The following is a 25,973-nucleotide window of genomic DNA, read 5'->3' as shown; positions in this document are numbered from 1 at the left end:
TTCTCTTCGATATTTTCTGTCATAACAGTGGGTCAATGATGACGTGAAAACAAAGTGGCAATGTGGAAGAGGTTGCAGCGATGAACCTGTAGAAAAATATCACCTGTATGTGGAGCTCCCCCTCACCACTCTTATAGCATTGTTTTTGTCCTCAAGGGACAGCTGTTTTCAGAGAAATAGCTCTTACAACCCTCTGTTCATTAGCTGCTTAGCACCAAACAGCAAATTGACACGGTTGGTAAGGCAGAGAAAGTTAGATGTTTATTTTTTTCCCATTCATTTTTTATTGGCAAAAACATAACCAAATACATTGCATGACACGTTTTATAGATACACACACAGGCAATAATACATGTCTAAGGTGTTTATATGTCTATTTGTGTTTATTCTTTGTATGATAACCTATTGTATTTCTTTGACTTACCTTATATTAGGAAGTTAATAAAGACTACTCTTTCTCTCTTTCAGAACTATGGTGTTGTCAGCCCGCGGGAAGCTCCTGCAGCCCTTAAAGAAAATGGCTCCCCTGTAAGTACCTTCACAGAGGAAATACATCAGTGTGACACTGTGTGTGTGTGTGTGTGTGTGTGTGTGTGTGTGTGCGTGTGTAAGCAGAATAAGAAGCTTCAGCTACTCCGCTGTCACTATCTCCTTTTTAACCTTGATCTTTATTACACATCATAGTATTAAAATGATTAATGTCAGAAAAGAGCATCAAATATTCACAGGACTCAGTTCCCACAATACTTTTTGATGTCATAATAATGACTAGGTTTTGTGAAACAGAGAATATGGCTGTTAAAATGTTGATGAGTAGATGACTATGTGCTACTAACGAGTGTTTGGAATGACTCCCATTTCTCTGAGTTGCCATTTTATTTAAAATGTCCTTACTTTTCTTAGTCATCTATCAACGAAGTAGATTTTTTTAAACTGAAAATGCTTTACAAACAGTAGGATTGGTGTCTTAGATGTTGACTTGATGTTTTTACTTTTCAGAGCTATTGAGTCATTTTTTTATGAGTTAGTCCCAATTTTGTTTGTCCCACACACAACACTGGGTTCACCAGCCATTTCCCACAGTCCAAACAAGCAGGTGTTAGGTTAATTCTAAATTCCCTGTAGGACCTGTAGGAGCGTGTTTCTCCTAATAATCCACCAAATTAGCTCTGGTTCCTGAACCAGTTTCATTCAGGACTACTGGAACCTTGGTGCTATCTAGTGAAAAAACCCACTTTTCCACTATTTTTTAACAGAACCATTATGATCAAGGAGTGTGCCATCCATAAATGGCGTTGCTCAAAGCCAAATAGAACAAAACAGTAGTAGCAAGGCGGCATTGATTACCTGTAAGCTGTATTTGTTGTCATGCCAAAATTACTACTAATGATAAGAAGACATAGAAGACTATTATGTGCAGAGGCCTATACCACACCAGACTCCATTTTCGTTTTGCAACCTGTAGAACATGATGCACTCGCTATAGTTCACTTTTTTGGTTGAGGAAAACCTGCTAATTTTTGGTTCCAGGTAGAACTTACATTCTGGGTCTTGTATCAATTTAATTTTTGCTCCAAATGGTTCAAAATTCGGTGTGTTCATGTTGGTGGAAAAGGGATATCAGCGTCAGACATGTGATAGTCTGGCGAGCTGTTCGGGTTGTACCTGATGGCCAATATCAGCTGTGACCAGCTCTACCACCAACCCAAATCCTGCGACCACTTTGTATAGTATAAGTGAATGGATGACTTACAAATATTTTCTGAGAAATCATAAGCGTTCAACACATTTTTCAGACCTCAAGCATACACACAATGTGCTTTGGTACAGCTCCACGGGGCAGCTTTAATGACGTGGGCATTTATCAGTCTGGAAAGGCCTAACAAAAGACAAATTATACGAAATGTAGCTGGAATTAGACCCTCACTGGGGAGTAAATGTCAGGATATCTTGGGCTCTGAAGCTTCAATTTGTTTCTTGTGAGTCCTCCAATTTCATGATGGTGCAGTAGTAAATTGCTGGAGTGCCTCTTAAATGGAGGAATGCTTCTGTCTCTGATGTTTGACCCATTTTGATGGGAGGATGGGATGGGAGGATATCTGGCTGTGCTTGGACAAACATTTCAAATGTGAAATATTTACCCCAGGAGTTGAGACAACACACCATGTATATATATATATATATGAACATGTGCGTGTTTTCAGTGTGTCCCTCCATGTGTGTCTGACTCCCCTCTAATGATTGTGCTGTAGGTAAAAGCTGGAACCCAAGGGAGGGAGTCTGTTGTGTCCCCGCTGACCATCACCACTGAGAGTGTCACCTCAGCAACCACAACTCAAGTTACCAAGGTAACACCTTATCTGTTCCCTTGGTTACAGTTTAATGACTGGAGCTCGGAGTAAGCCCACCACATCTGTATCTTATGTTACACTTATAAATATTTCTGATTCTCTGTTGGTGTAGAATATTTTTAATTGTTGGTAATGAGCTTATGATTCAATACATTTTATTATTTCTGTATGTGTTCTGCAGACGGTGAAAGGAGGCTACTCAGAGACCAGAATCGAGAAAAGGATTATAATCACAGGAGATGATGATGTGGACCAACATCAGGTGAGGAGGAGTATAGCAGAAATTCTGCAACACTTGCTCTGTATGTCCAATAATCATAAGGCACTGAAAGCTCATATCAGAATCGCCTTTATTGTCATCGCACAGAGTAACAAGTACTAGGACAACGAAATTAGCCATCAACCCGTCCAAACATATACATAACATACATACAATATGACAAAGGGGTGGACAGGACAGGGAAACAGGGATGAAAGAAAAGAAATACAGCATAATGTGAAGAGAGGGGAGGGGGAAAAAAAGAAAAAACCTTGGCAACATAAGCACATACTCAGTACACTTTACAACATGAACAGACTTATGACATGCCACAGGGGAGGGAAGAGCCAGCATAGGCTAAGGTTTATGAACCATATATTTATGCTTTATGTCCCCAGGCCCTAGCCATGGCGATCCAAGAGGCCAAGCAGCAGCACCCGGACATGCTGGTGACAAAAGCAGTGGTTATCAGGGAAACAGATTCTCCCACTGAGGAGCTGCAGCAACAACAAGCAGAGGTATGTCACTCCTACAGTTGTTAAAGTCTGCTTATGTGATCAGTGTGCAGGTTAAAAGATTACTATGCCTTCTGTGCTATGATTGATTACTAAACAGGCTGTTAGCATTTTATGTTAGAATGTCAATCAAGTGACTACCAAGAGATGCAAAACAAATTTTTTTAAAAAGTGATGCAAAACTCCTACATGGAGGCAGAAACAACGACATACACATATGACCACAAAGAGACACAAGACAACTGCAGAGGTACAAAATGACCATTCAAAGAATCAAAGAAAGAGAAAAAAAAGACTCAAAATGGCTATGAAGACTCATAAACATGACAAAAAAGGAAACGTAACTACAAAGTGACACAAAAGGACTACAAGTAGACACACAAGACTAAGAGAGGCAAAACATGACTGCCAAATGACAAAACAACAGCAAATGGTTCAAAATTAGGTGCTTTCATGTTGGTGGAAAAGGAATATCAGTGTCAGGCTTGACATAGCCTGGCAAGCTGTTCGGGTTGTACTTCACTCCCAATATCAGCTGGGATCGGCTCAAAATTATTACAAAGTCTTGAAACAATCACAAAGAGAGGGGAAATTACTACAAAGACACACAAACCACTATAAGGAGACAAACAATGATTACAAAAAGAATGAAAATGACCACACGGAGATACAAAGTGGCTACCAAAACACAACACCACCACAAAGAGGAAAAATCACTACAAAGACTCTTAGATTTTTGTGTCCAGGGCCAGTCGCCTAATTTCCATCCATGTTCATGTGTGATAGCTGATCTGTGTGTTCTCCCATTGCAGTCCTGATCGGCCATGGTGGCTCCTGAGACGGTGGCGACAGGAGGATCCTCCAGCTGTGTGTCTCCTGCCCCGCCCAGCAGTACGCCACCACCCACAGCTGAGGACTCTCTACCCCGCCTGTGTAAACACTGACACGAGAACAGACTGCGTTCCATGAAGCAGTAGACCTCCACTCCTGTCCCTTTAGACAAACCGACTGTGACTCAGCCTCTGACCCGACCCCGGCCTCCTGCTTGTCCCATCCCAGCCCTCCACCTCCTCACGGAACAGGATGCGTCTTCTTTCAGATGATTTATTGGTTTATTCAGGTGGATCAATGCGAGATTGAAAGTTAAACCCGGTCACAGCTATTTAAAAAAAAGAGTTATTTGTCTGAAACTGTAATTGCATATTATTTAATATATTACATTTTAAACTCTGAAGCTCGTTTGAATCAATGAGTTTTCATCCACAACCCCAACAGCCCCAATACCCTTCCTTCACAAACAATTTGTTTTAGTTGTAAGGTCCCAAACACGTATGAAATAAATAAGAAATAAGATCATAGGAGGCTTGAGTGAAGGGGTGGGGACAATGCTGGTGGTTGGGTGGGGCGCGGAGGTTGGCGCCAAGTGGCAAGAGGCAGCCTTTTGCTCAATGTTGCCACCTCCTGGCCGTGACACCTTCAGTATAATCAACAGCTGTCTTATTAGCTTTTTACATTTTTATCTATAGAGGATCTAATTTATGTCCAGTGTTTGCTTGTTTATGAAATATGTATAATATCAGATGATTATAATCTGCATGATTCAATTAAAAAATAGCAGAGGGAATGACAAAAAAATAAACACATGAACATTTTCACATTTGAGAGCCATGCGAAGCTCTAAGATGATGGGACTGAGCACCTCCAGAGAAACTGTATAAATCACTGGGCCAGTGAGTAGTGGACACACAGTGATGATGATGATGGAGTCCACTGAAGAAGGACACATGTGTAACACTTCAGTGGACAGCTCTGCTTTGGTACCAGTCTCCAACATACAAACATCTCTGTCCTCATCCCGTTCCCCTGCTCACTGTTACCGCTTTCATTTTGTGGTCAACTCGCCATCTGCATAAAGAAATGCTGGTCACAAGTTTTGGGCACAGTTATAGGATTTTTAGAGATATTTTATTATAAATAATGTTTTATCTAATAAGTTTCAGAAATGTGCTGATATGTTTTCATTTGACTTTACTGACTTCCATCATGAAACAGAGTTTGGATGTTTTTCTTGTGTTTTTGGACGTTTCAGCTTAATTTCTCACCCAGAACTTGAAAGTTGTGATTCAATGAAGAGAAATACAATGAATTGGTAGACAGGCCTGTGGTCTTTTTTGTTGTGCCTGTGATATCAGAATGTCTGTATTTTGTTCATTCAACTTTGAAATCATTTGTGATGCAAAAATATTCATCATAGAGGGTCTAAACAGCAATTTCAAAGAGCAATTTAAAACGGAACGGCAATCAGAGAGTGCATACCTCCACCAAGACTGATGGTGCGTTCAAATGCTCGTCGGATTATCCCATTCCCCGAATATGGAAGTTGTACTGTACATTTTTTCATATTTGTATTTTATTATTATTTATTGTGTTAAAACAACATGTTGATAGCTGTTTCCAGTATTTGTGTGACAACTAGTGATGTGCTAATGAAGCCTAATGAACCTTTTTATTTACCTCCTGAGCCCACTCTCTGTTCAACAAAGGGCTGAATACACAATGGATTACCATTGCTTGAGCCTTTTTCTTAAAACCACGAGGGCCATCTAGTGGGTTCAGAAAATAAAGAAAATGGTTCAAGAGGCTTCATTGACACATCAGTAGTGATAACAAAGAGCAAAGGAAATCCATTAAAGGAACCATTAAATTAGATCAGGATCTCATTATTCCAATTATTCCAACAAAATTTAAATGCAGCACAAATGCCCTGTGTTATAATGTTAACGAAAGTGAAAAAATAATCTGACCAGTAATTCAGATCCAATGTAAAATGTTCTTCCTTGGCCCATGCTCCACCTTTCCACCAACTTTCGTGAAAATTGAGGCAGCAGTTTCCCTGGAATCCTGCTGACAAACAGACAAACTGCACCAAAAATATGATCTCCTTGGACAGGGTAAAAATTTATCCTCCAGTTTTAAATCATGTGCATGTTCACAAACTCTGCCTGAAACGTTGAAACCCACAAGATTAACATGGGTACTTATTTGTTTTTTTGTTGTTGGATTAACTCTTTTAAGTTATGGTGTATGAGTTTGTAATTGTATTTATAGGAGTGGTGTATGTGAGCCCTGTTGTTTTCCTCCCTGTTCCCCTGACAGACAAAGCCGAGACTCATAGTGTGACATACATGAAGCGCCGTCTATCCACCAGAACCTGTCACACAACATATATCCTGGATGACCTTTAATAATATACTATGCATCACTTATCATACATACGAATCCCTCTGATGGAGCCTGACCCATGTTAGCCGTGTTGCTGTCATTCGTGTGCTACTGTTAACCGAAGCAGTGAAGCGCACTGCTTTTGAGATTTGCAATAAGCAGCCATTATTCTTATCCTCTAAAGGGAGAAAACTGTGAACTCTCATGTGTACCGAAGCGTAACCAAAACCTATAACACAGTTAGTGATATTCAAAGGAGCTTTTTAAACACTTGTGACCATGGCTTTGTCGCCCTCGTTGTCTAATCCTCCCATCCCCTGACTTGAAACTGTCCACCTGCTGTTGATGTGTCTGAGGAAATGAGAAACTGGTTATATGTATATTCTATTTTGCTCTGTTTTATTTTGATTTTTTTCTGGTCATATGACACTGGACTGTTGTGAAGGCACTTGCTTGCAATGATAGCAGCACATACTGTAAACTGTTGGGAAAAATGACCTGTCTTTGCTGTAGTATAGGACACACTACTGATGGAAGAGAAATATCTGTAGGCATCAGGAGAGATCTTGTTTACTGTGGGCGATACTGTGGTGAGTTGAAGGATGGAGGGCCTGTATTTATATATAAATATCCATATTTCTGTGTATTATCCTGTAAACTATGTAGAAACTGATGGGAGGTTCAAGAGAGGAGGCAGTAAGTAGAATAGGAAGGACAGCAGTGCATTGGAAGTGTCACATGAATGGGTGCCTTATGTTTAGAGTCGTGGTTATGGGAGCAGGAGTTATCAGCGCTCAGCCCAAAGTGCTGTTAATCACCACGAGGCAGATGTAGAAACGACCTCTCCTCTCAGTCCAAGGTGAAGAGCCGTCTTGAAAGTGAATTACTGTCTTGTAAAGAAAGTGACATTGAGCGTTACGACAAAGAAGTCTTTCTCTAAATCTGGACTTTTAAGTCCTCAGCGAGATGAAAACATTTATTGGCCCCATTAAGGTAGTAAACCAGCATAGTTCAGATTATGGATATGAGCTTCTCCCCCGTGAAGAGCGTCAAAGTGCTCCGCTGTTTAGCCTCCATCTTCAATTCTCCACTGCCTTTTGCTCTACATTCCCCTAGTGCTTGGTGGTGTGTATTTGCTGTATTTGCATTCAGTCTAAATGGAAAACATACATGCATAAATAAATGTCTCAGTATGATTCAAACACTGTCTCTGATTCCGAAAAGAGGGGAGAGGGACTTCACTATGACTAAAATGAAGAATTGAAAAGTGGGGAAATGTATTCTTTTTTACTTAATTATATGACTTTCATGCATTAATAACTCATAATATGTAATAAATTGATGTTTTTGTATTATAAGAGGAATGGATGTTATTATTGTAGTAACACAGAAGGTACATAACATGGTTATCTACTGCCATCTTGTGGCCAAAAGCAGAACATAAAACTGTGGTGCAGATTTGAAGAAGTAATCTGTGTGCTGTTAGTGCCATCTAGTGTATTTTCTGCATTCACTTAACATATAAACTGACTTTACATACACATTACACATATTTTCAGCATTTATATGTTAAAGTATACAGAAGTGCTGCTATTCCTTAAAGGAGCATTGCATATATTTTACACATCAGGATGTGTTTACTAGTTATGAAGAGTACTAACAAGCCTATGAAAACACAATGTATGTTGTGGTTCTTGGGAAGCTTTGTCAAGTCTGTGAAATAATCCCTTTTCACACCATAATGTTTTTAACTGGAAATCTGTGGGATTTAAAGTTTGAAGGCTGTAGCCATTTACAATGCATGCGGGGTTTATTGAAGAGATGGCAATGTGTTGCATTTGGAAAGTGTAGGAACCAGCATTTGTGGGAAATAACCCAAACTAGGGATTAAAAGTTGGAAAAGTTGAGATCAAGAAGGCAGAAACGGACAGTGTGAGGGTTACTTTTATAATGTATTATATTACAATTTGCTGAATATGTGCCCTAACTGTAATTGGAATATATTCCATTATGTTATTCAAACCAAGTAATGTATTTCAAATAAGTCTTTTATTTACATGCCAAAAATATATTCCTGATAGTGTCCTGGCTTTGCATTTCCTCTGACACAATCATGTGACAGGAGCACTGTGAGTGCACAAACTGTTGGACCTTAATTTGGGTCTGTTTATAGGAAGTAAGCGACTCATTTTAGAGGAAATAATACAAAAACAAACTAGAAGGGCACTCAGAGAGCGCAGACCTCCATCAAGGACATGCCCTTTCTCTCAAGCTTAACAAAAGCAGAATTTTTTTTTATTGTATTCACTCTGTGATTCGAACTCTCTCCGAAATGTAATGGGTTCTTCCTTGGCCCATGCTTCCAGAGTTTCATAAAAAGTAGTTTTTTTGTGTAAACTTGCTGACAAAACAACATACATAATGATCTATTTTAAAAGGCAGTAATTGGATTCAGAATGCCACCGATTTAAACTGCAATGGAACAGGTTTGGTCACATTTTGTATCTCGAATAAACAACTCTGTTACTTGAGTGCCATTACTCAACCAACCCTGTTAAACGGAATAATGTATTCATAAATACGCTTTCATACCTGAAACTAAGAATTATTGTGTTTTCATTAGCTTAGAATGAGCCCTTCATATCTATATAATGGTCCAGCTATGTTACAACATGTTTCTATAGTAGCCCAGAATGGACAAACCAAACACTAGATCTAGAGAGTGCTGGCCATGTTTTTTACGTTGCCTGAAGGTCATCATGGGTTCTGCTACCAGCTTGGAAAGGGAGGGGTGAGGGGTATTCTGTTGGTTGCAGTCTGCAAAATGCCAATAAACCCTACAAAATGCTTCTTTAATGAAAGGTAAATAATTGTCTACCTCCCTTATCTGGTTGTCTGGATTATTTTGCTCCATTCAATTCAATTGGATTCTGAACAAATGGCAAATATTCCTATATGTCAGTTCTTGCGCAGGTCATAAGTATGTATTGACGGATGGACCACCAGAGCTTGACATTGTTCTATAAATCAATAATCTTTATTAACACAGTATAAACAACAAACAGCAACAGAGGGAACCCTCACGTAGAGCGTATATGGACAGTAGACCCAGTACATCTCCGAGGGGCGGACTGAGACAGAAGCATAGACATGGGGCTGATCATGGTTCAGATTTCATGGTACACATACAGTATACACAAACCAGATGCGTGAACCTTGCATGTTCCTAAAGCCATTCAGTCAGTTTGCAGATGAACAGAAGAGAGAGGACAAAGTACAGTCATGCTGAGCAACAGTTAGCTACAGTATGAAACAGAGTTATTACATAAAAACCAAGTAAATCATCTCTTTAGAAAGGTTCTTTTATATAAATGATTTGAAGTGTACAAAACAGTATATTACACATTTCTTGATGCATGAAGACCCAGCAGCCTACAGTTCACTTCCCTTCAAAGTACAAACTACTTAACTGGATTACAAGCTACATACAGACCGCACTGTACCTCTGTAGCACAGCAGTCCCACATGGCATCAGGAGACTATGGGAAAAGGAAAAGATCAGCAGCATCGTCTTTTAATAAGAATACACACCTATAAAAATGCTCCAGGCCTCATATATTGCCAATATCCCATGCGAAACAGCAGAATGCCATTTAAACTAACCTTGGTGTCCTCAGCATTGCACAAAGGATGCTGGCCCCGATCCCAACACATACAGTATCTATCAACACAGCAGCATGTAAACATCACCGCGGCTGCTTCATAGTTCTATGTTCCTAATGTTTTGATATACATGATAAGTTAAGGCTCTTTAAGGACCTGAGGATTTTGAACATATGATGAGGCACACAGAAGGCAAAGAATAGCTCTAGACACAGGGCTAACTGAAAGAATGAGGAGCATGAGACACCCACAAGGGTCCAGTCACCAGTGCAGTTCAATAGCCAGGGTAGAAGAGCCCAGGGGAGATGTTCTCCAAAATAGCATGCTGCTTTTTCTGGTAACAAGGTCAGAAACTATCACATGGATGGTTTTAAGGACCCCATCGACTTGAGTACTTCGTCACCTTCCCCAAGAGGACTGCCACCAAAAATGGTGCCATGCCATTGTTCCAGTGGTCAAATTGTCAGAGTGATCTTTCTCTTACCCTAACCAAGTAATTTTTTTCTAGCATTCCTATGTTAAGAAGCACATCAGCGGTCACTGGACTACTGTGTGTATTTTCAGACATATGTATCTATGCATTAGACTAATGGGAGGTCAGAGGTCAGAACAATGATGATTCCTCACACTAATGCATTCACATCAAGTATGTTAAAGGAAAGGTTTTGTTTTATTTTTCATGCCATATGTACACTGAAAAAGTTATCATCGCTGTAATTATTCATGAAACAATCCCTTTTGAGTGGACCTATAATGTACAGTACAGTCCAGGAGAAGCTAAGAGGCTTTAGCATTTTTCAGTAAAATCAAAAATCAAGTAGATCAAGTCAGGGAATTATCCTAGCAACAAACTTGCATGGACCTACTGGGATGTATCTCTCTGCAACGCCTCAACAAGGAATCATTTGGAAGAAGAGTGGATTTCATACGGGTAAAAAAACTGAAATTTGGAAGAGAGCTATTTGATTTAGCTAACTCTTCATGTTAGCCCCATATTTTGCAGTTTAGTCATTATGATAAGGGCCCTTATGGACAGAAAGAATGATAACGATGCTTCCTGACTCAATGTATACATATGGTGAGTACTGAATTAAGAAGGACGACAAAAATCCCTACTTTATATAGGTGACGTTAGCATTATCTGATTCAAGAGGATAACCTTAAGTCAGTAAGTATGTGCTGACTAGAGACAGTTGATTTTAAATGATAATTATCTCTTCACCTACACTACTTGGTATGATGAACCATAATGAAAAATGGCTGAAAGAGTTATTGGTTGCTTGAAGTGATCCCTTCAGAGTGCACTTCCAGTGTAATCTACAACTCAGCAGAAGCTAACAAGAAGCTTCAGTATTGCACTTTGCCTAATCAAGTTGGAATCTTAGTACCGGTAGTAATGTTAGTTTATTGTCAGTGTATTATTCTTAGCAGCAAACTCATATTTACTTACTGTACCTCAGCAAGGAAACATTAGGAATTACACAAAGAGGGGAATTTCTAAAAAAAACAAAAAAAAAAACAAACAACTGGATTTTTTGAAAATAGCTTTTTGATTTAGCTAACTCAAACTGCTACAGCAGTTAGCCTAATCTTTGTTAAGTCATACTGACACGGGCCAGTATGGACAAGACGAATGATTACAACGACTTATAATTCAGTGCACATATTATATGTGAGTACTGCAGACTTGACCAAGTGCCAATATGTCCTATATGTAGGCTAATTAGTGCCACTAAGCATTTGATTTAGGAGGATAACCCAAAGTTAAAATAGTTTCTTATTATACATTTTCTGCTGATTCATGACATACACAGAGAAACTTCATGAGTAAATTACATTTTGAATAACTAAAGATGCTAATTTCATCCATTTTGCTGACACTAACACTTTACTAGAATTGTAAGGTATTAGGATGTGCTTTCTGGAGTGAGATGTTTTAAATGCTAATCCTCTTTAAGATAAGGTAAGATGACCAATAGTGACAAACACCCATGTCGATACAGTCCTTCAAGTGAAACATTTTAAAAATATTGCAGAAACAGAAATGCAGAGATAACAGATAACGGTTAATATTTCATTCACTTGGAGAAAAGAAACTACTCTCATCTACAAGTATTATCTTATTTTAGAAGATAAAAGGTGCACTGTCAGATCACATTCTTAACCTCCAGACTGGAAAATTTGATGATGTTATTTGCCATGCACTTAATTGTTCTCGCCCCAGTAAGCCCAGACTGACTTCAAATTGATTAAGGAAAAAAAATCTATAAAAAGCTCAACATGTCATACAAAAAGATGCATATAAGACATTTTTTCTCTTTATTTTTTTCTTATGAAAGCTGCTTTGGTAACAACATAGTCACGACATCGCTCAATCTCCTTTACTTAGCCTGGGTGCTGATGGGGACTTCTTCCCTGTCATCTCAATGGCATATTTTTTTATTTCTTCCTTCTGCCTCTAAAATCTAAATGAATGGATCTAGTTACACCAGAGTGGGCTGTGTTTGCGTTTCGCTGTAGAGCTGTCTCCACATCAGATGCAACGTCTGCTGGGAGCCGTTTGTCATAAAGATGTCCGTGCTGTGAAAGACAGTGCTATTGTACTGAGGGCTGATAGAGTGGAGACCTTGGACGCGGAGCCGGCTGCGTTGGGGCCTGAAAAGGTATTGAAAAGAACAAGGCTGTTAGTCTGTTTGCTGCAGGGGTGAAAATACACAGACTTTTTGGCAGTTAATTTCTTTAAACCAGCTGCCACTCCAGTCTGCTTTAGTAATAATAAGCTGAAAACATCATTTCCAAATGCTTGGGCGTTATTGCTTGAGTGGCAGAATGAGACATTGAAAGAATTTGAAAGAAATTGCTCAACTTTTCATGCAACGCTTGCAATATGGTGTCACGTAGAGGCCATAATTACACAAATGTCTCATGTAGCACATTATTTCCCTGCTCTCTTTTCCTTTGGAGATGATGATAGCTAATCTGTTCTGGCAAGACAGCAGCAGGGGAGTGGATTATTCAGCTCTGCCACAAGGGAGGGACTAACTAGCTCTCCACTGACCTGGTATCCTTGGGATGGTGATCTGCCTGCTACTGCTGCCTTCCCCTCCCTCTCCAAATGGCTTTATCTGGATGATATAATCCTCATCAGTGGGCAAAGCGAGCTCTACAGAGGTTGTGTTGGTTTCCATGACGTTGGGGCGACTGTGTCGATTCTTCTTGTACAGCACCTGGGAGAGAATGGTGCGAGTGAAGTCAAGAGTCGCACCTCGAAGAACCAAACACAATTTTCTGATAAAACCATGTAAGTACTTACTTTGTAACCAGTGACCTCTGACTCATTCTCAAGGGCTTTGACCTGCTCCCAGTTCAATATAATCTTAGAGTTTGATGTGTTCCACATCACTTTAACCGGTGGCTGACTGGGTGCTGAGAGCAGAAAAACACATTATTCACCTCAAAGGAAAGCTGAACAGTGGCACAGAGTGACCACTTGATCTATTTAGATCTGATACTCACGTGGTTTTTTGGTGGTAACGTTAACCGTGGAGCTGGGAGGCCCTGTACCAGCAGTGTTATACGCCCTCACTGAGATGTAATATGTGGTGCTGCCTTTCACCCCGCGGATAATAGTAGACGTTTGATTTCCTACAGTCTTTTGCACACTGGCCGTGTCTTCCCTTTCACTTCTACTCCAGTACCTCAGCTGAAAAGCAACAGGGCAGAACCACAGATGTGAACGCAGGAAACACGACAGACACCTTAAAAGCTTTCTGTTACACCCTGTCAATGAAGTGCAAACTGGAAACAGGGAGATGTGAATTCAAGTGGATGGAAGATGTGAACTGGTCTGAAAACAAGCTTTATCAGCATGGCACCTCATGTACCTTTTACTCACCTTGAGCCTCGGTTTGTGCTCATCAGACATGTGTCACGGTTTAAGTTAAGTGGTAAAGAGTGAGGTCAAATATGCAAAAGAAGAAAAAAAGGAAAACACAATAAAAGAGAAAAAGAATCCTCAAAAATCCCCTGCCATCAACTTCCACTGATAACAGATTTCCTTTGTCATCCCGCTTGTCGGGGCTGAAATAGCTGGCATGCTTGACAGCACAAATATAATTTGTCTTTCCTCACAGGAACCGTTTGCTCAGGCCCTGCTCCTCTGTTGACTTTGAGTGGTCAACAATTTATAATTCTGGCACTTTATGCAATCCATGGATGAAAACAGTGCCTTTGTTCGCATCTTGGATTTTAATAATGAGCAGAATTAAAATGACAAGAACTAACTGAGTGCAAAGCCAGTGTCTGAAACTGCTTTGTTGTGTGGATTAGAAGCTAAACGTTCTATCCCTTAGAGTATTGCATCAGTACGCTAATCAGGATGGTTACAGTACTTAGGTAAACAACAAGAAAAACACAACTAAACCCACAGGCATGGGACTAGGCTGGACCATTATGCATGCAGCAAGCTATTATCTCCTATGCCCAAGGTGCATGAGCCTGAAACACTCATCAATAATAGAAGAGAACAAGATTCAACAGCAGTTGCCATGTGTTCATGCATGCCGCACGCACACACTTTCACACTTGCATCCAATGAGAGCACACACACAAACACAGTGTTTCATTGTAGCTCACCTCATAGCCCAGGACTCTTTTTTTGCTGGCGTTCCAGGGCAGAGCTTTCCACGAGACTTCAATCTCGGATGCAGAGAGGCTCTTGGCACGGACCCTGGTGGGAGCTCGGCCAGGCTCTGGAGTTAATGTATAAAGACTCTGAATGATTTTAGAAGTAACACTGAGCTTTGATGACCCCTCAAAGTGGTAACATCAAAACTGTTTCAGAGCTATTACTTTCATCTGAACAACAGAGGGAGGGAAGCATGGGGAAGACGTCTGCAAGTGCTGATAGAAGAACACTGGCTACAAGATCACTGTTGCTGCTGTTCGTACCATCATATTGGATCGATCTACTCATGCAATAATAGATGCTTAACAAGAGCTATTTTATTACATGTTGTATATGGCATGAGATTATACGCACCTTCCTCAGCAGAGTAGATAGTGGTAACAGGTCCAAATGGCCCTTCCCCTTCATTGTTGTAAACCCCGACCTTCACATGGAAAGGCGAGAAGGGCTGGATGCTGTCGTTTTTAAAGACGTATTTGGATGCTTCAGCGGACGGTACAGCTGCCTGCATCCATCCCGTGGCACCGTGGGGTCGGAAAGCGACGACGTAGCCGAAACCCGCTCCATTCTGCAGTTCCTCTGGAACCGGCTGAAGGGAAAACAATGTTCAAACACCAAGAAATACCTAATTGCAAAGCAATTTTAATGTATTTATTCAACACTCTCAGTTTATCATAATTAATTAACTGTGTAATTAATTAAAGACAAAATATTTACAAGTAAAGACCAAATACCAAGACAAAAGACATGGCTTTCAATTTTTCAGGCAATGCTTTGCCTCAAAAACAACATGCTGTACACGCAAGAACTATTACTGGACACATCCATTACACAGTACAGTGCACTCAGTGCTCAACATGATGCCATAAACTCAGCTGTTGTCCAGACTGATAACATGCCTCATAGCCTACTGTTATAACTGCAGACTTCATTCTAGTGGATAAACCCACCCGTGTCACTCTAGCCTACTAATAGACACATGGTAATAAAAAGCACTTCATTTCCTCTTTCTGTTCCAACCCGTGCTAGATATCTCAACTCTCAGCTAGTACGATATGGATACTTTGGTGAGCTCTTGATTTCTTAGGGAGTATGAGTATGAGGAGTATAACATTATGTTACAACATTATGGCGTCAATAGACTCACTAACATATAGCTCTCGAATTAAACTGTGAAACAGTTTGTCAATATAAATGCATGGACTTATGTCGTGATTCACTTGTGGTATCCCACATGGCTCAACTCTGGGATCCCTATTTTTCCTCATTAACATTAATGACTTCATCACTATACCTTTGTTTATGCGTCATTTTTTGTGGATTATATTAGTTTGTTTCTTTCACATAAACACTTTTTCGCACTTAATTTAAAAAAAAGTTGTTTAATTGTTTCATACATCAAATTTTATGATATGTACGGCCACCATCAGGCCAAGATCTGAACACTGAACAGAAGATGTTCAGATTGCCAGGACAGATTGCAGTGCAGTTAAAGCCATTGCACATGAATGACCCTAAAGCCATTTCTATTACTGCCCCCCTTAGCACAAAAGTTACACTTTTATCCCTACTACAGGTAACACATTAAACTTGTGAGCACAAGGCAAAATTTAAAATGCAACACTGCACCCATGCTTTTATGTCCAAAGGAAAATGCCTCAGGAATTTTCAATGCTGAGGCAGAATTATAGCTTTGTTAAGCAGAAGTTAGACTTTAATTGAACTCTTGCATATTGAAACATCAACACTGATTCTGTAAAACGTTTCACAGCAGGGGCGGATGATTTTGAGCAGCCTGAATAAATACAAGCATTTGGAGCTGGACTGATATGCAGAGGCTTTGTAGGAAAGAAACAGAAAGAAAGACTGGAAAAAGAAACACAGAAAGAAAGAAACACAGAAAGAAACACAGAAAGAAAGAAAGAAAGAAAGAAAGAAAGAAAGAAAGAAAGAAAGAAAGAAAGAAAGAATATAATTTAAAAAAAAGTTGGGACTTCGAAGCAGCCATTGAGTTTAATTATCTTATTGAAACCTCAAAAGCATTTTTCTCTCCCCTAGGGTGACAGCAGCAGTTATTGCCTCTCTGTTCTTAAAAATGAAATGCCATACATTAAGCCGTTCAGTTGTTATTAATGAAACAGAGGCCCAGATCCACAGAGAATAATGACGTTTGGCTCCCTCCTCCATGGGTGAGGGGGTCCTGAGCAAGCTTGCTTACCTCCCATGTGATGACTAATTCGGAGCGACTGCCACCGCCTCCACTCACATTAGCTGGTGTGACCTTCGGAGCTGGAGGAAGAAGACAAATCAGCTTAATACTGTTGACTTCACACGATGCTGAGAAGGCACATGTAATCAGTTTCCATGTAACGATTCCCAAACAGCAATGAGGTAACTTTCTGACATATTTGAACTTTAAAATCCCGAAATCCGGCAAAATATAAGTTTTCACAGCTGTTTCATGTTTACAGATGTGGCCACTCTTTAATGCTTTGTCTACTAAAAGATGCCAAAGCTGAAGGACAAGGACACACAAAGGATCCAACCTTGGAGACTGGTCTCCCCTCAAAAACGACCCAATAGGTTGTTTGTACTGGCAGCAAAATAAGACCAATATTTACATTTTAGACTGCCCTCTGCTAACCTCTCGCGGCCGTAATAATAATGAATGTCTGCGATGCAGAGTTTAAATGGGGGAATTTGTGCTCAGGGAGGGCAGGAGTGGTGGTGGTGGATGGGTCGAACAAACGTCAGACCCAGGAGAACAGGTTCGTGTCCCAGTATCATGTTTTGTGCATCACATTTTGACATATCCACCTCTGGCATTTACTTACATTTTATTTACTATTTTGTCTTTTTTGATGCATAACCAGAAATTTTATTGGCCCAAACCTAGGTCAGTGGTTTTGTATCCTAAATTCACAGAAACTGCAGCCTTTTTGTTTGTTTTTTTTACAACCGAGATCTATTCGTGTATGTTTAATGAATGTAATGACGTGGGTGTGCTATTTTTAGAACGATTCTGCTCCGCACCACGAACTGCAAAATGCTCATCTGGGTCATTTTGACAATCGCTCCTATGGTTGTTATGGTTGTTATTGACCTATTCTATCGTTATGTTGGAGATCTTGTTGAACCTTGGTGAATCCAGCTCTCTCTGGGTACATTATTTCTTGGCACTTTTTTGACATTATTTGTACTTTTTTCCCATAGGTTTAGTTTGAAAAGACTGCTGTGGCACAGAACTGACAACACCAAAACATAATCTGCACTTTGGTACCAAAAATGTATGGTAGTCCATTCAAGGTTTATATGCGGAGATTGATATCTTTCTTATATGAGTACATTAGATAAGCTACAGCCAGGAGAGTGTATACTGTGAGAAATAGCTATGGTAGCTCTGTCCAAAGGTAACAAAATCCACCTACCAGCACCTCTAAAGCAAATTAACATAAGCCTGAATGATCATGTGTTTGGCTACATGAGTGCACGAGTGTGTGTATCTATCTGTTTGTCTGTCTGTATGGATTTAAAACACAAAATTGAATTATGGAACCTTCGAGGTGGTTTTGCGGGGTTAATCAGTTTAGCTGTTTCCAGGTTTTTTGGCTAACTAAGCTAATCACCTCCTGGCTGTACCTTCATAATATATGACCAGACATGAAAGTAGTCTTAATCTGCGTTTGTATAGGAAGGGAAGAAAAACAGACATGAGATACATTTTTGAAAGAGGAATAAGGAAAGTTTTTTATGCTCATGCAGTACATACAGGTCCCCTTTGTCCTTGCTTGTTTAGATGGCTTGCTGGGCTCGCCGGTCCCGATGGTGTTGCTTGCCAGGACTCGAAACTCATACTCCACCCAAGGGCTCAGGTCTATTACTGTAGCTGTCAGCCGGTGGCCCCCCACCACATCAGGAACTGGCATAAAACACACAGTGCCCCCTTCAGTATCAAAATACTTTGTGCTATGTGTGTGTGTGTGTGTGTGTGTGTGTTTCTATGTGTGTGTCAGCTTAGCATCAGCAGCAGAATGTCCTCGAGGCTGACAGGCCTGGTAGGACTCCACCACAGGTACACAGGACAGGTGTAATCCCTCACAAGGACATATAATGCACACACTAACTCAAAATACAGAAGAATCAAATATAAAGAAATGATCAACTTTCTAATTTGGAGATATTTCTTTAGCTCTTTAGTAACTTGTGTGACAGGGCATGGTGAGTGTGTTGCTGAATTTATAGCAAAGCATCAAAATCGCAGTCATGCACAAAAAAAGAAAAAAAAAGGAGAAAGACGATTCCACTAGAAATGACAAAAAGTCAATTGACAGAGGAGCTCTGTCTACCTGCAAGGTCATAATGTAGTTATTTTTCAAATATATGATCTTAATGTGGTAAATCAATGAGGCCAGTAAAACTATCTTAGATCAAAGTGTCCTTAATTCACAAAAATATCAATAGAACAAGGTACACAGTATGGCATAAATGCACATTATGCCAATCGTGCATGAATGCTGAGCCCCATTAAAGAGGATGTGGGGAAAAATTACACCAGCGCTATCACTTAACTACACTATCAAATTACAGCCCTGGCAACGAGCTTTATCATCAGGATGAGATCCACGTTTCAGGATTCCCAGGAGTCCGATAAAATGGCGGTCAATGGTCATGCTACAATTGCGTACCATTTGATGCTGGGGTAAAAATTACATCTCCAATATTCTCACAGGCGAGGCAGGATGAAGAGCAGCCCCCTCCATGTGATTGGAGGAGGCCACGGCTGGTTGGAGAGAGCTTACCTGTGGTGACAGCCTGCCACCCGAGGGAAAATGGTGTCCTGGCCTGGATGGTGTATGCCGTAATTGGACTGTGATTATCAGGACCAGGCCTCCAGGACAGAGAGGCTGTGGTATCAGTGATTTCTTCTACATGGATGCTGGTAGGGGGCCCTGGGGGACCTGATAGATGGCATTGCCAGGCAGCAAAGAGGAGAGAAAGATAGAGAAGCAGACGGAGGAAGGAGGAAGAGGAGCGAGGGAGAGGAAATGTAAATCAGGAAGAGATGGGAAGATGGTGAAGAGAGTCGTGGTGGTTTTAGCACCTGCAGCTACTGTAGCGAAGTGAGTGAAACCTTTGGGAGCTATTCGGTATAATTAGACAGTAAATTTCCTTTAAACCTTGAAGAGAGAAATTTCTATTTGCCTCCCTTTCCATTTGTCCTTTTATTTCTTCATCAGCGAGGCACAGCAAGTCACAGTAAACATGAATCACTGACAAACTCATTCCTTCTTCAGCAGAAGATAAGTTATAATTTATTTAACTGTTTAAACCTTAAACACTTGCAATCTGATCAGTAGTCGTTTTGAACTGAAACATGTTCAATGCACTGTATACAATTTTAGACTTCAATATAGTGAAGCAGCATGAGATTATGTGCATATTTTATATATTATATTTCATGATATTGGGGAGTTTAAATATAAATGTGTGCATATATGTATGTATGTATGTATGTATGTATATATATATATATATATATATATATATATATATATATATATATATACACACACTTCAATCTGGGAGCCTTAAGTATAGGAATGCATGAGTTTACCATATGCGTTTTCATCAGGTTGAGAATGATTAATTAATGAAATAAATAAATAACAAGAGCTGACATAACATTAACTTGCTAAATTACATTTGGGATGATGTAAATACAAAACTCAGCAAAATATATAACATAGGTATCGTCGTTTTTAGACATTTTAATGTGAAAATGTTACATATTAATCCTTTAATTCTCAGTGAAAGCAAAGGTAGAATAAAAGCTGTAGCTCACCTCTCACGACCAAGTCAACAGCAATGGAAATGCTGTCCACCTTCGTTTGCACGGCACACGTGTACTTCCCTGCGTGCCTCAGCTGGATATTTCGAATCATAATGTCTCCTGCCGAATGCTGCTGTCATTCAACACATGCACAGTTACACACACACACACACACACACACACACACACACAGACACACATGCACAGTGTCCCATAAGCAACATGGTAAGCCTCCAGCTATTGTAATTCAAGAGCAATACTGACTTTCCAGCCACATGGGAACAAATCCAACTCAACAGAAAGCTCATTCTCATGTATGTGTATCTTGAAAAAGAAATCCACAATTCCTTATGCAGCCTTTCCTTCCATATTCTAAAAATGATAGCATAATTCATTCATGCTTTTATTTTATCACTATAATTACAGAAATATGCATTCTCCCATGGCTTGATTTTGGTATTGAGCAGTTTCAGTTAAGGAGCAGCCTAATGGCTAGTCTGATAGTTAGTTCTTTAAGGGAGCCTTTTATTCCATTTCTAATTGCAATTCCCACTCCTACATTATCATTTCATCAGAGCAGAGAAGAGTAGGTTCTGTAATAAATTGGACATGTGGAAAGCCGTTGCACAGTGGCAGTAAGAATTCTATGGAGTGGTTGCGAGCTTAATCAATGTAAGTGTAGACGTATGGTAATTTATTAGCAGGAGGAGATTGTAAATGATGGCATATAAAGCACCTAAATCATAGAAGAAACAGGAAAGACACCTCAGTGTTTTTTTCTTATTGAAAATGCCTTGAATTCTTTTTTTGGGAAAAAATAAGCCTGCGTGTTACATGCTGAGATGTAAGCTGCGAACCTTTTAAAGTATACAGCGGCTGACTGAGACTAGTTGCAGGGTGTGTATGTAAATTTCATTTTAAAATAAACCACAGGCAGCAATTTTCTGCCCATAAATAATACACTTGATACAAACATTCCCTCTGCACTGCGGCTGAATTTATTATGACCCTGCTAAAAGAAGAAAAGGTATAATATTGATGTACCAATGAATCTTCAGTCACCTCTTGACCTTTATTCAATGAAATCTCTGAAAGGGTTGAAATATAAATCAATGTCTTTTATGTAGCAGAAGAGCACAGTCGCACTAATGAAATGAGCTTTCTTCATCACGACATAATATGATTTGTTCATTAAGTATTCATGCTGTATTCTGGGTCATCTGAAAAACGTGCAAAACTTGTGACAAAAGACGAGTTTCTGAATGTTTGTAGGAAAACATGAGGTGTTGCATGGATCGCAAAAGTAATGTGTGAAAAAAATGCTCAATAGGCTATCGCAAGAAGAAAACCTTTTAGCTCGCAGTGCAGAACTCATTTGCATACAGCAATCTGGTCAGAGCCCTGCATGTTTTGTTTGTACTTTTATGTATGTATGTAAACAGTAACATCAAAACCCATCAACTATTGTCTGATGAGGATTAGCTTACGTAGCTTAACTGGCTACAAGTTGCTCAGACTGATCAGACTGTAAACAATGACATGTTAAGCCGTGTCCAAAATACTAATATGTAGCAGTATCTGAAATTGAAATCACAAGCAGCAGTGCGGTGTCTCCTTCCCGTGTGTCTTATAAATACATAATTCTAAATGCAAAAACTTGATACTTGTTAGCCTTACTTTTTTATGCTCACACTGCTTTTATGTATGTTAAGCTAGCACAACCCTTATTTTATTATACTAACAGTGCTTTATATTTGTTAGGCTAAAGTTAAATCAGTATTTGCTATGCTAACGGGACTTTTATTTTATTATAAACTTTTATTTACATGGTCGCCCATAAAGTTGGAATCATTTTGTTTTCAGATACAATCCTCTGTTAATTATATTTTCATTTTCATTGTGATATGTTTGGAAGAGATTGATTATTAAACTTTTGAGAAAATATAGACACTTCAAGACTAAATCACACTGTCACAATCATTTCATGGGAAAAAAATATAAAAGATATTCTATCCCAACTTTATGGGCGACCGTGTATTATGCTAACGTTACTTGTGGAAGGATGCCTGTGTGCTTTCAAGCTGTGCTGCTCGTTCAGTTTGAGACACACAAAGATGATTTCTGACTACCTGCAACAGCTAACTTTGCATCTCCTCTTTTTTGCTAGCCACTGTTTCTCACTGGAATTACGTAACAATTATGTGTGTCATGTTAGCTAGGTACATTTGACAGATGTCTGAGATAGATATAGTGTATAAGCTATTATGACATTGTGGCAAGTTGATTTTAATACCTGACTGCAGGCACATTCTCAATTGTTTGTAAATGAGAATGCTGTCTTTACAGCTCTCACATCAACACGGCCTTGCAGGTTGTCAGAAACAATTAGGTATTATGCACTTACACCTCCGACTTTTTCAAAATATCCACCGTGGCTCCCGAAGTGGATGAGCTGCTCGTTGAAGAACCAGGTGAACTTGAGCTCCAGGGATGGGTCGTGGCTCACTTGACAGGGCAGGACCACACTCTCCCCAACGGTGATGTCCAGTGTGGATGGCTGGGTGGTGATGATGGTCGGCTCTGAAACACACACCATGTACGTTCTGATCAAACACACTGTTCTGCTCCTCTATTCCAGCCATTATAATTCAGCACAGGAAATGGCTTTGCAAAAAGCCAAGCCCTTCCATCATCCTTATGGATATGTCAGACTCAGTTAATAGAAGGATATATGGGACAGAGCACACAGCAAACTAGGGCGAACAGCTACAATAACTGGTTTTAGTTTCGGCCTGAGCTCTCCTCTATGGGGACTCCGAGACGTGTCTCTCCTGCATCCTGAGAAGCCTCCGTGTGTCACTGCCAGCTCTGCCTTCAGCTTGGAACTCCCCCCAATGAGCCTAAAGTCCCAAAACGCACTGCTAGGAAAACAGTAAACAGCAGCGAGCACTTCTTCCAGTCGTCACCACTCTCTTTTCAAGCCTGCAGTACATTACAATGGCATCACAAGGGAATAGGACAGGCGTCCCTTATCTGCACTTGTGTGTGAGCAGCGGAGGAGTGAGGTGGAAGGACATGAGAGAGGCGAGCTGAGTGGGAGAGGCTTTGTTCTCAGAGTGTACAACACCTGTCTCCCTCTTGGGGGTGCTGTGATTACTTGGTTGAAATTGCCACTTTGAGCACACAGACTAAATTAACCATGGCAAATGATCCCTGGACAGGCATAGATTCATGTAGAAAGTGCCGGCAGTGCAGTCTTCATCCAGAGTGAATTCGATACCTCCATTGTATTGTCCCCCTCTGCTCCACCCCCTCCCCTCCCCGACACACACACACACACACACACACACACACACACCCCAATGTGATTTATCTAGTCGTTTTCTGATATCAGGCCAGAATGCTATCAGCTGGTAGGTTTTGTCATATACACAATGAAAGTGCATCTGAGAGCCCCAGTCCTCTATTGCTGAGGCTAAATGGTGAACGATGGCAGTGCAGTAAAAATGCAGTAATAACACACAGGAGGTATTCAAGGGTCTGTGTCTACTCTGTCTGCTCTGTTTCTAAAGGACAGCTACACCTTGTAGAACAAGTGCAGGAAGGAAACAGGAAACCTAAAAAAATGTAAAGGGTACCAAACACACTTCTCTGTTTTGTAGTGGCTTTCCTGGCGATACTCTAAATTATGTGAGAAAAGGAAAGAGGAGATAACTCAGGCTCAGGAAAGATCTACAGGGAAATAGTTGGATAAAAATATTTACTTCTCTATCTCAACATGGAAACATGCTTTAAACATTAACCTAATTTCTTATTTCTCCAGACTGGTTTATTTGCCACTTTCCCGACATGAACACCGCTCCTTGTGGCACGAGCTGCCCGATCTCTAATTGTCTCCACCAATGATGGTGGGAATAAGCTCCCCTATTACCCTCCTCTGTCATCATTTGTGACAGATTATATGGACAACCAAGGTTGGTTACACAACCACACACTGGGCTCTTGCGCATAATTTGATTGATTTCAGTCTTGTATAATGCCTTGTTACCTGCTGCCACAGTAAACGAGAGGATACTAACCCACTCACTTAACGGGGTCAATCAGAGACAAGATAGCGTGCTGAGACAGACCGCGTGGCACCTCAGAAGGTGCTGCTGAGATGGGTCCAACCACTCACCACCAACCAAGCTGACATGTTTTAGTTTTTATGATTTAGTGACCATAAAAGTGACAAATTTGCGTCACATGAACTAAAAACATGTTTAAGGCATGATTACTTCAACCAGGGATCAAAGTTTAGTAGACCAATAGCGTACACTTGTTCTGCACTGACTGCTTCAGGATACCCTTGACTTTACTTTTCCTTGGCCTTTTCATATGACTTTATGTTAAAAGTAAATGCACTTATATATCACTTTTCTAGTCTTAGTGTCCACTCAGTGGTGCTGCTTTACACACACATTCATACTGGTGGCTGAGGCTACCCTACACAGTACCACATGCCACCATAATTCATTCACACACTGATGAGCGTGGCATCAGGAGCAATCAGTATCTTCAGGAGCAATCAGTATCTTGCCCAAGGATACTTTCACATGTAGGCTGCCACAGTCAGGGATTGAACCACCGACTTTCCAATCATTGGGCCGCTCGAACAACTGAGCCACAGCCACCCCAAGGTTCGTTCAACCAGGGGGCTGCTTTTCATATTCGTTTGTTGGAAGTTATGTCTTGAAGTAGTTTTTTAAGCCTAACCCTGTTCTTCTCCCGAACCTTAGGGTAGTGTTTTTGGTGCTTAACCTTATGGAAGTGGTTTAGAGCATTTACAACACCTTTAAAACCATGATCATGACTACAACAGCACTAGCATGTTGACTAGCATGTAAATTGTCACATTCTAGGAATAGAAATCATAGGAATTGTGCTGCAGATGTTCAAAGTCATACAAAACCCTTAATGAGAAAACTTTGTAAATACAATTGCTATTTTAGTTTTAATTTAATGTATCCTTAATTTATATCTCATAGAATCATTGAGGGCAAGCCCTCAATTTCAATGATGTCAAGTGCACAGAAAAAAACATAATGAAAGAACAAACAACAACAGACAGACCACCCATTGAAAATCACTGAAAAAGTTAGAAACAGTTACAGTTAAAAGCGGAGTAATTGGTTGTCGTAGTTGTAATAATTATGCATGCTTCATGATTGATTCTTCTGCACCTTTACTTTAGCTCAGTGATTGTCAGAGTGGGGTCTGTCTTGTCATGGGGTTTGTGAATAGTTTTCAGATGACGTGTATTAATAATAATATATCATTATAAAGTTTGTGATAGCCTGCATTTATTTTATGATTAGACTTTTATTAATCATTAATTATTTAAACTAAGTATTTCCTTTTTTATTTTATAGGCCTTGCATACTCAAGCCCCAGGCTATGCATATTA

At 40.1% G+C, this 25,973-nt stretch overlaps 2 protein-coding genes across 8 annotated transcripts in view; one reads left to right on the top strand and one right to left on the bottom strand.

Moving 5' to 3' along the window:
- LOC131962703 (protein 4.1-like) overlaps positions 1-7,549 on the top strand; it is a 107,695-nt gene extending 100,146 nt beyond the window's left edge. For all 7 annotated transcript variants that reach the window (XM_059327772.1, XM_059327763.1, XM_059327753.1 and 4 more), the window contains 5 exons: positions 469-528; positions 2,253-2,348; positions 2,533-2,613; positions 3,009-3,128; positions 3,938-7,549. In XM_059327772.1, coding sequence (XP_059183755.1) covers positions 469-528; positions 2,253-2,348; positions 2,533-2,613; positions 3,009-3,128; positions 3,938-3,943 — 363 coding nt within the window. In that variant the 3' untranslated portion in view covers positions 3,944-7,549. The remainder of the gene's footprint in view (positions 1-468; positions 529-2,252; positions 2,349-2,532; positions 2,614-3,008; positions 3,129-3,937) is intronic.
- Positions 7,550-9,362: 1,813 nt separating this feature from the next.
- The window catches only part of cntn4 (contactin 4), a 184,832-nt gene continuing 168,221 nt past the window's right edge, over positions 9,363-25,973 (bottom strand). Inside the window, exons 13-23 of the mRNA XM_059328618.1 lie at positions 22,932-23,107; positions 20,540-20,660; positions 19,497-19,655; positions 18,467-18,616; positions 16,916-16,986; positions 15,052-15,286; positions 14,646-14,761; positions 13,527-13,713; positions 13,324-13,436; positions 13,069-13,237; positions 9,363-12,665 (exon numbers count right to left, since the gene is read on the bottom strand). Coding sequence (XP_059184601.1) covers positions 12,574-12,665; positions 13,069-13,237; positions 13,324-13,436; positions 13,527-13,713; positions 14,646-14,761; positions 15,052-15,286; positions 16,916-16,986; positions 18,467-18,616; positions 19,497-19,655; positions 20,540-20,660; positions 22,932-23,107 — 1,589 coding nt within the window. The 3' untranslated portion in view covers positions 9,363-12,573. The remainder of the gene's footprint in view (positions 12,666-13,068; positions 13,238-13,323; positions 13,437-13,526; positions 13,714-14,645; positions 14,762-15,051; positions 15,287-16,915; positions 16,987-18,466; positions 18,617-19,496; positions 19,656-20,539; positions 20,661-22,931; positions 23,108-25,973) is intronic.

Source organism: Centropristis striata, chromosome 3, assembly GCF_030273125.1.
Source record: "Centropristis striata isolate RG_2023a ecotype Rhode Island chromosome 3, C.striata_1.0, whole genome shotgun sequence".
NCBI lineage: Eukaryota > Metazoa > Chordata > Actinopteri > Perciformes > Serranidae > Centropristis > Centropristis striata.
Note: the sequence above shows the minus strand (reverse complement) of the source record. Positions and strands in the feature narration are given on the sequence as shown.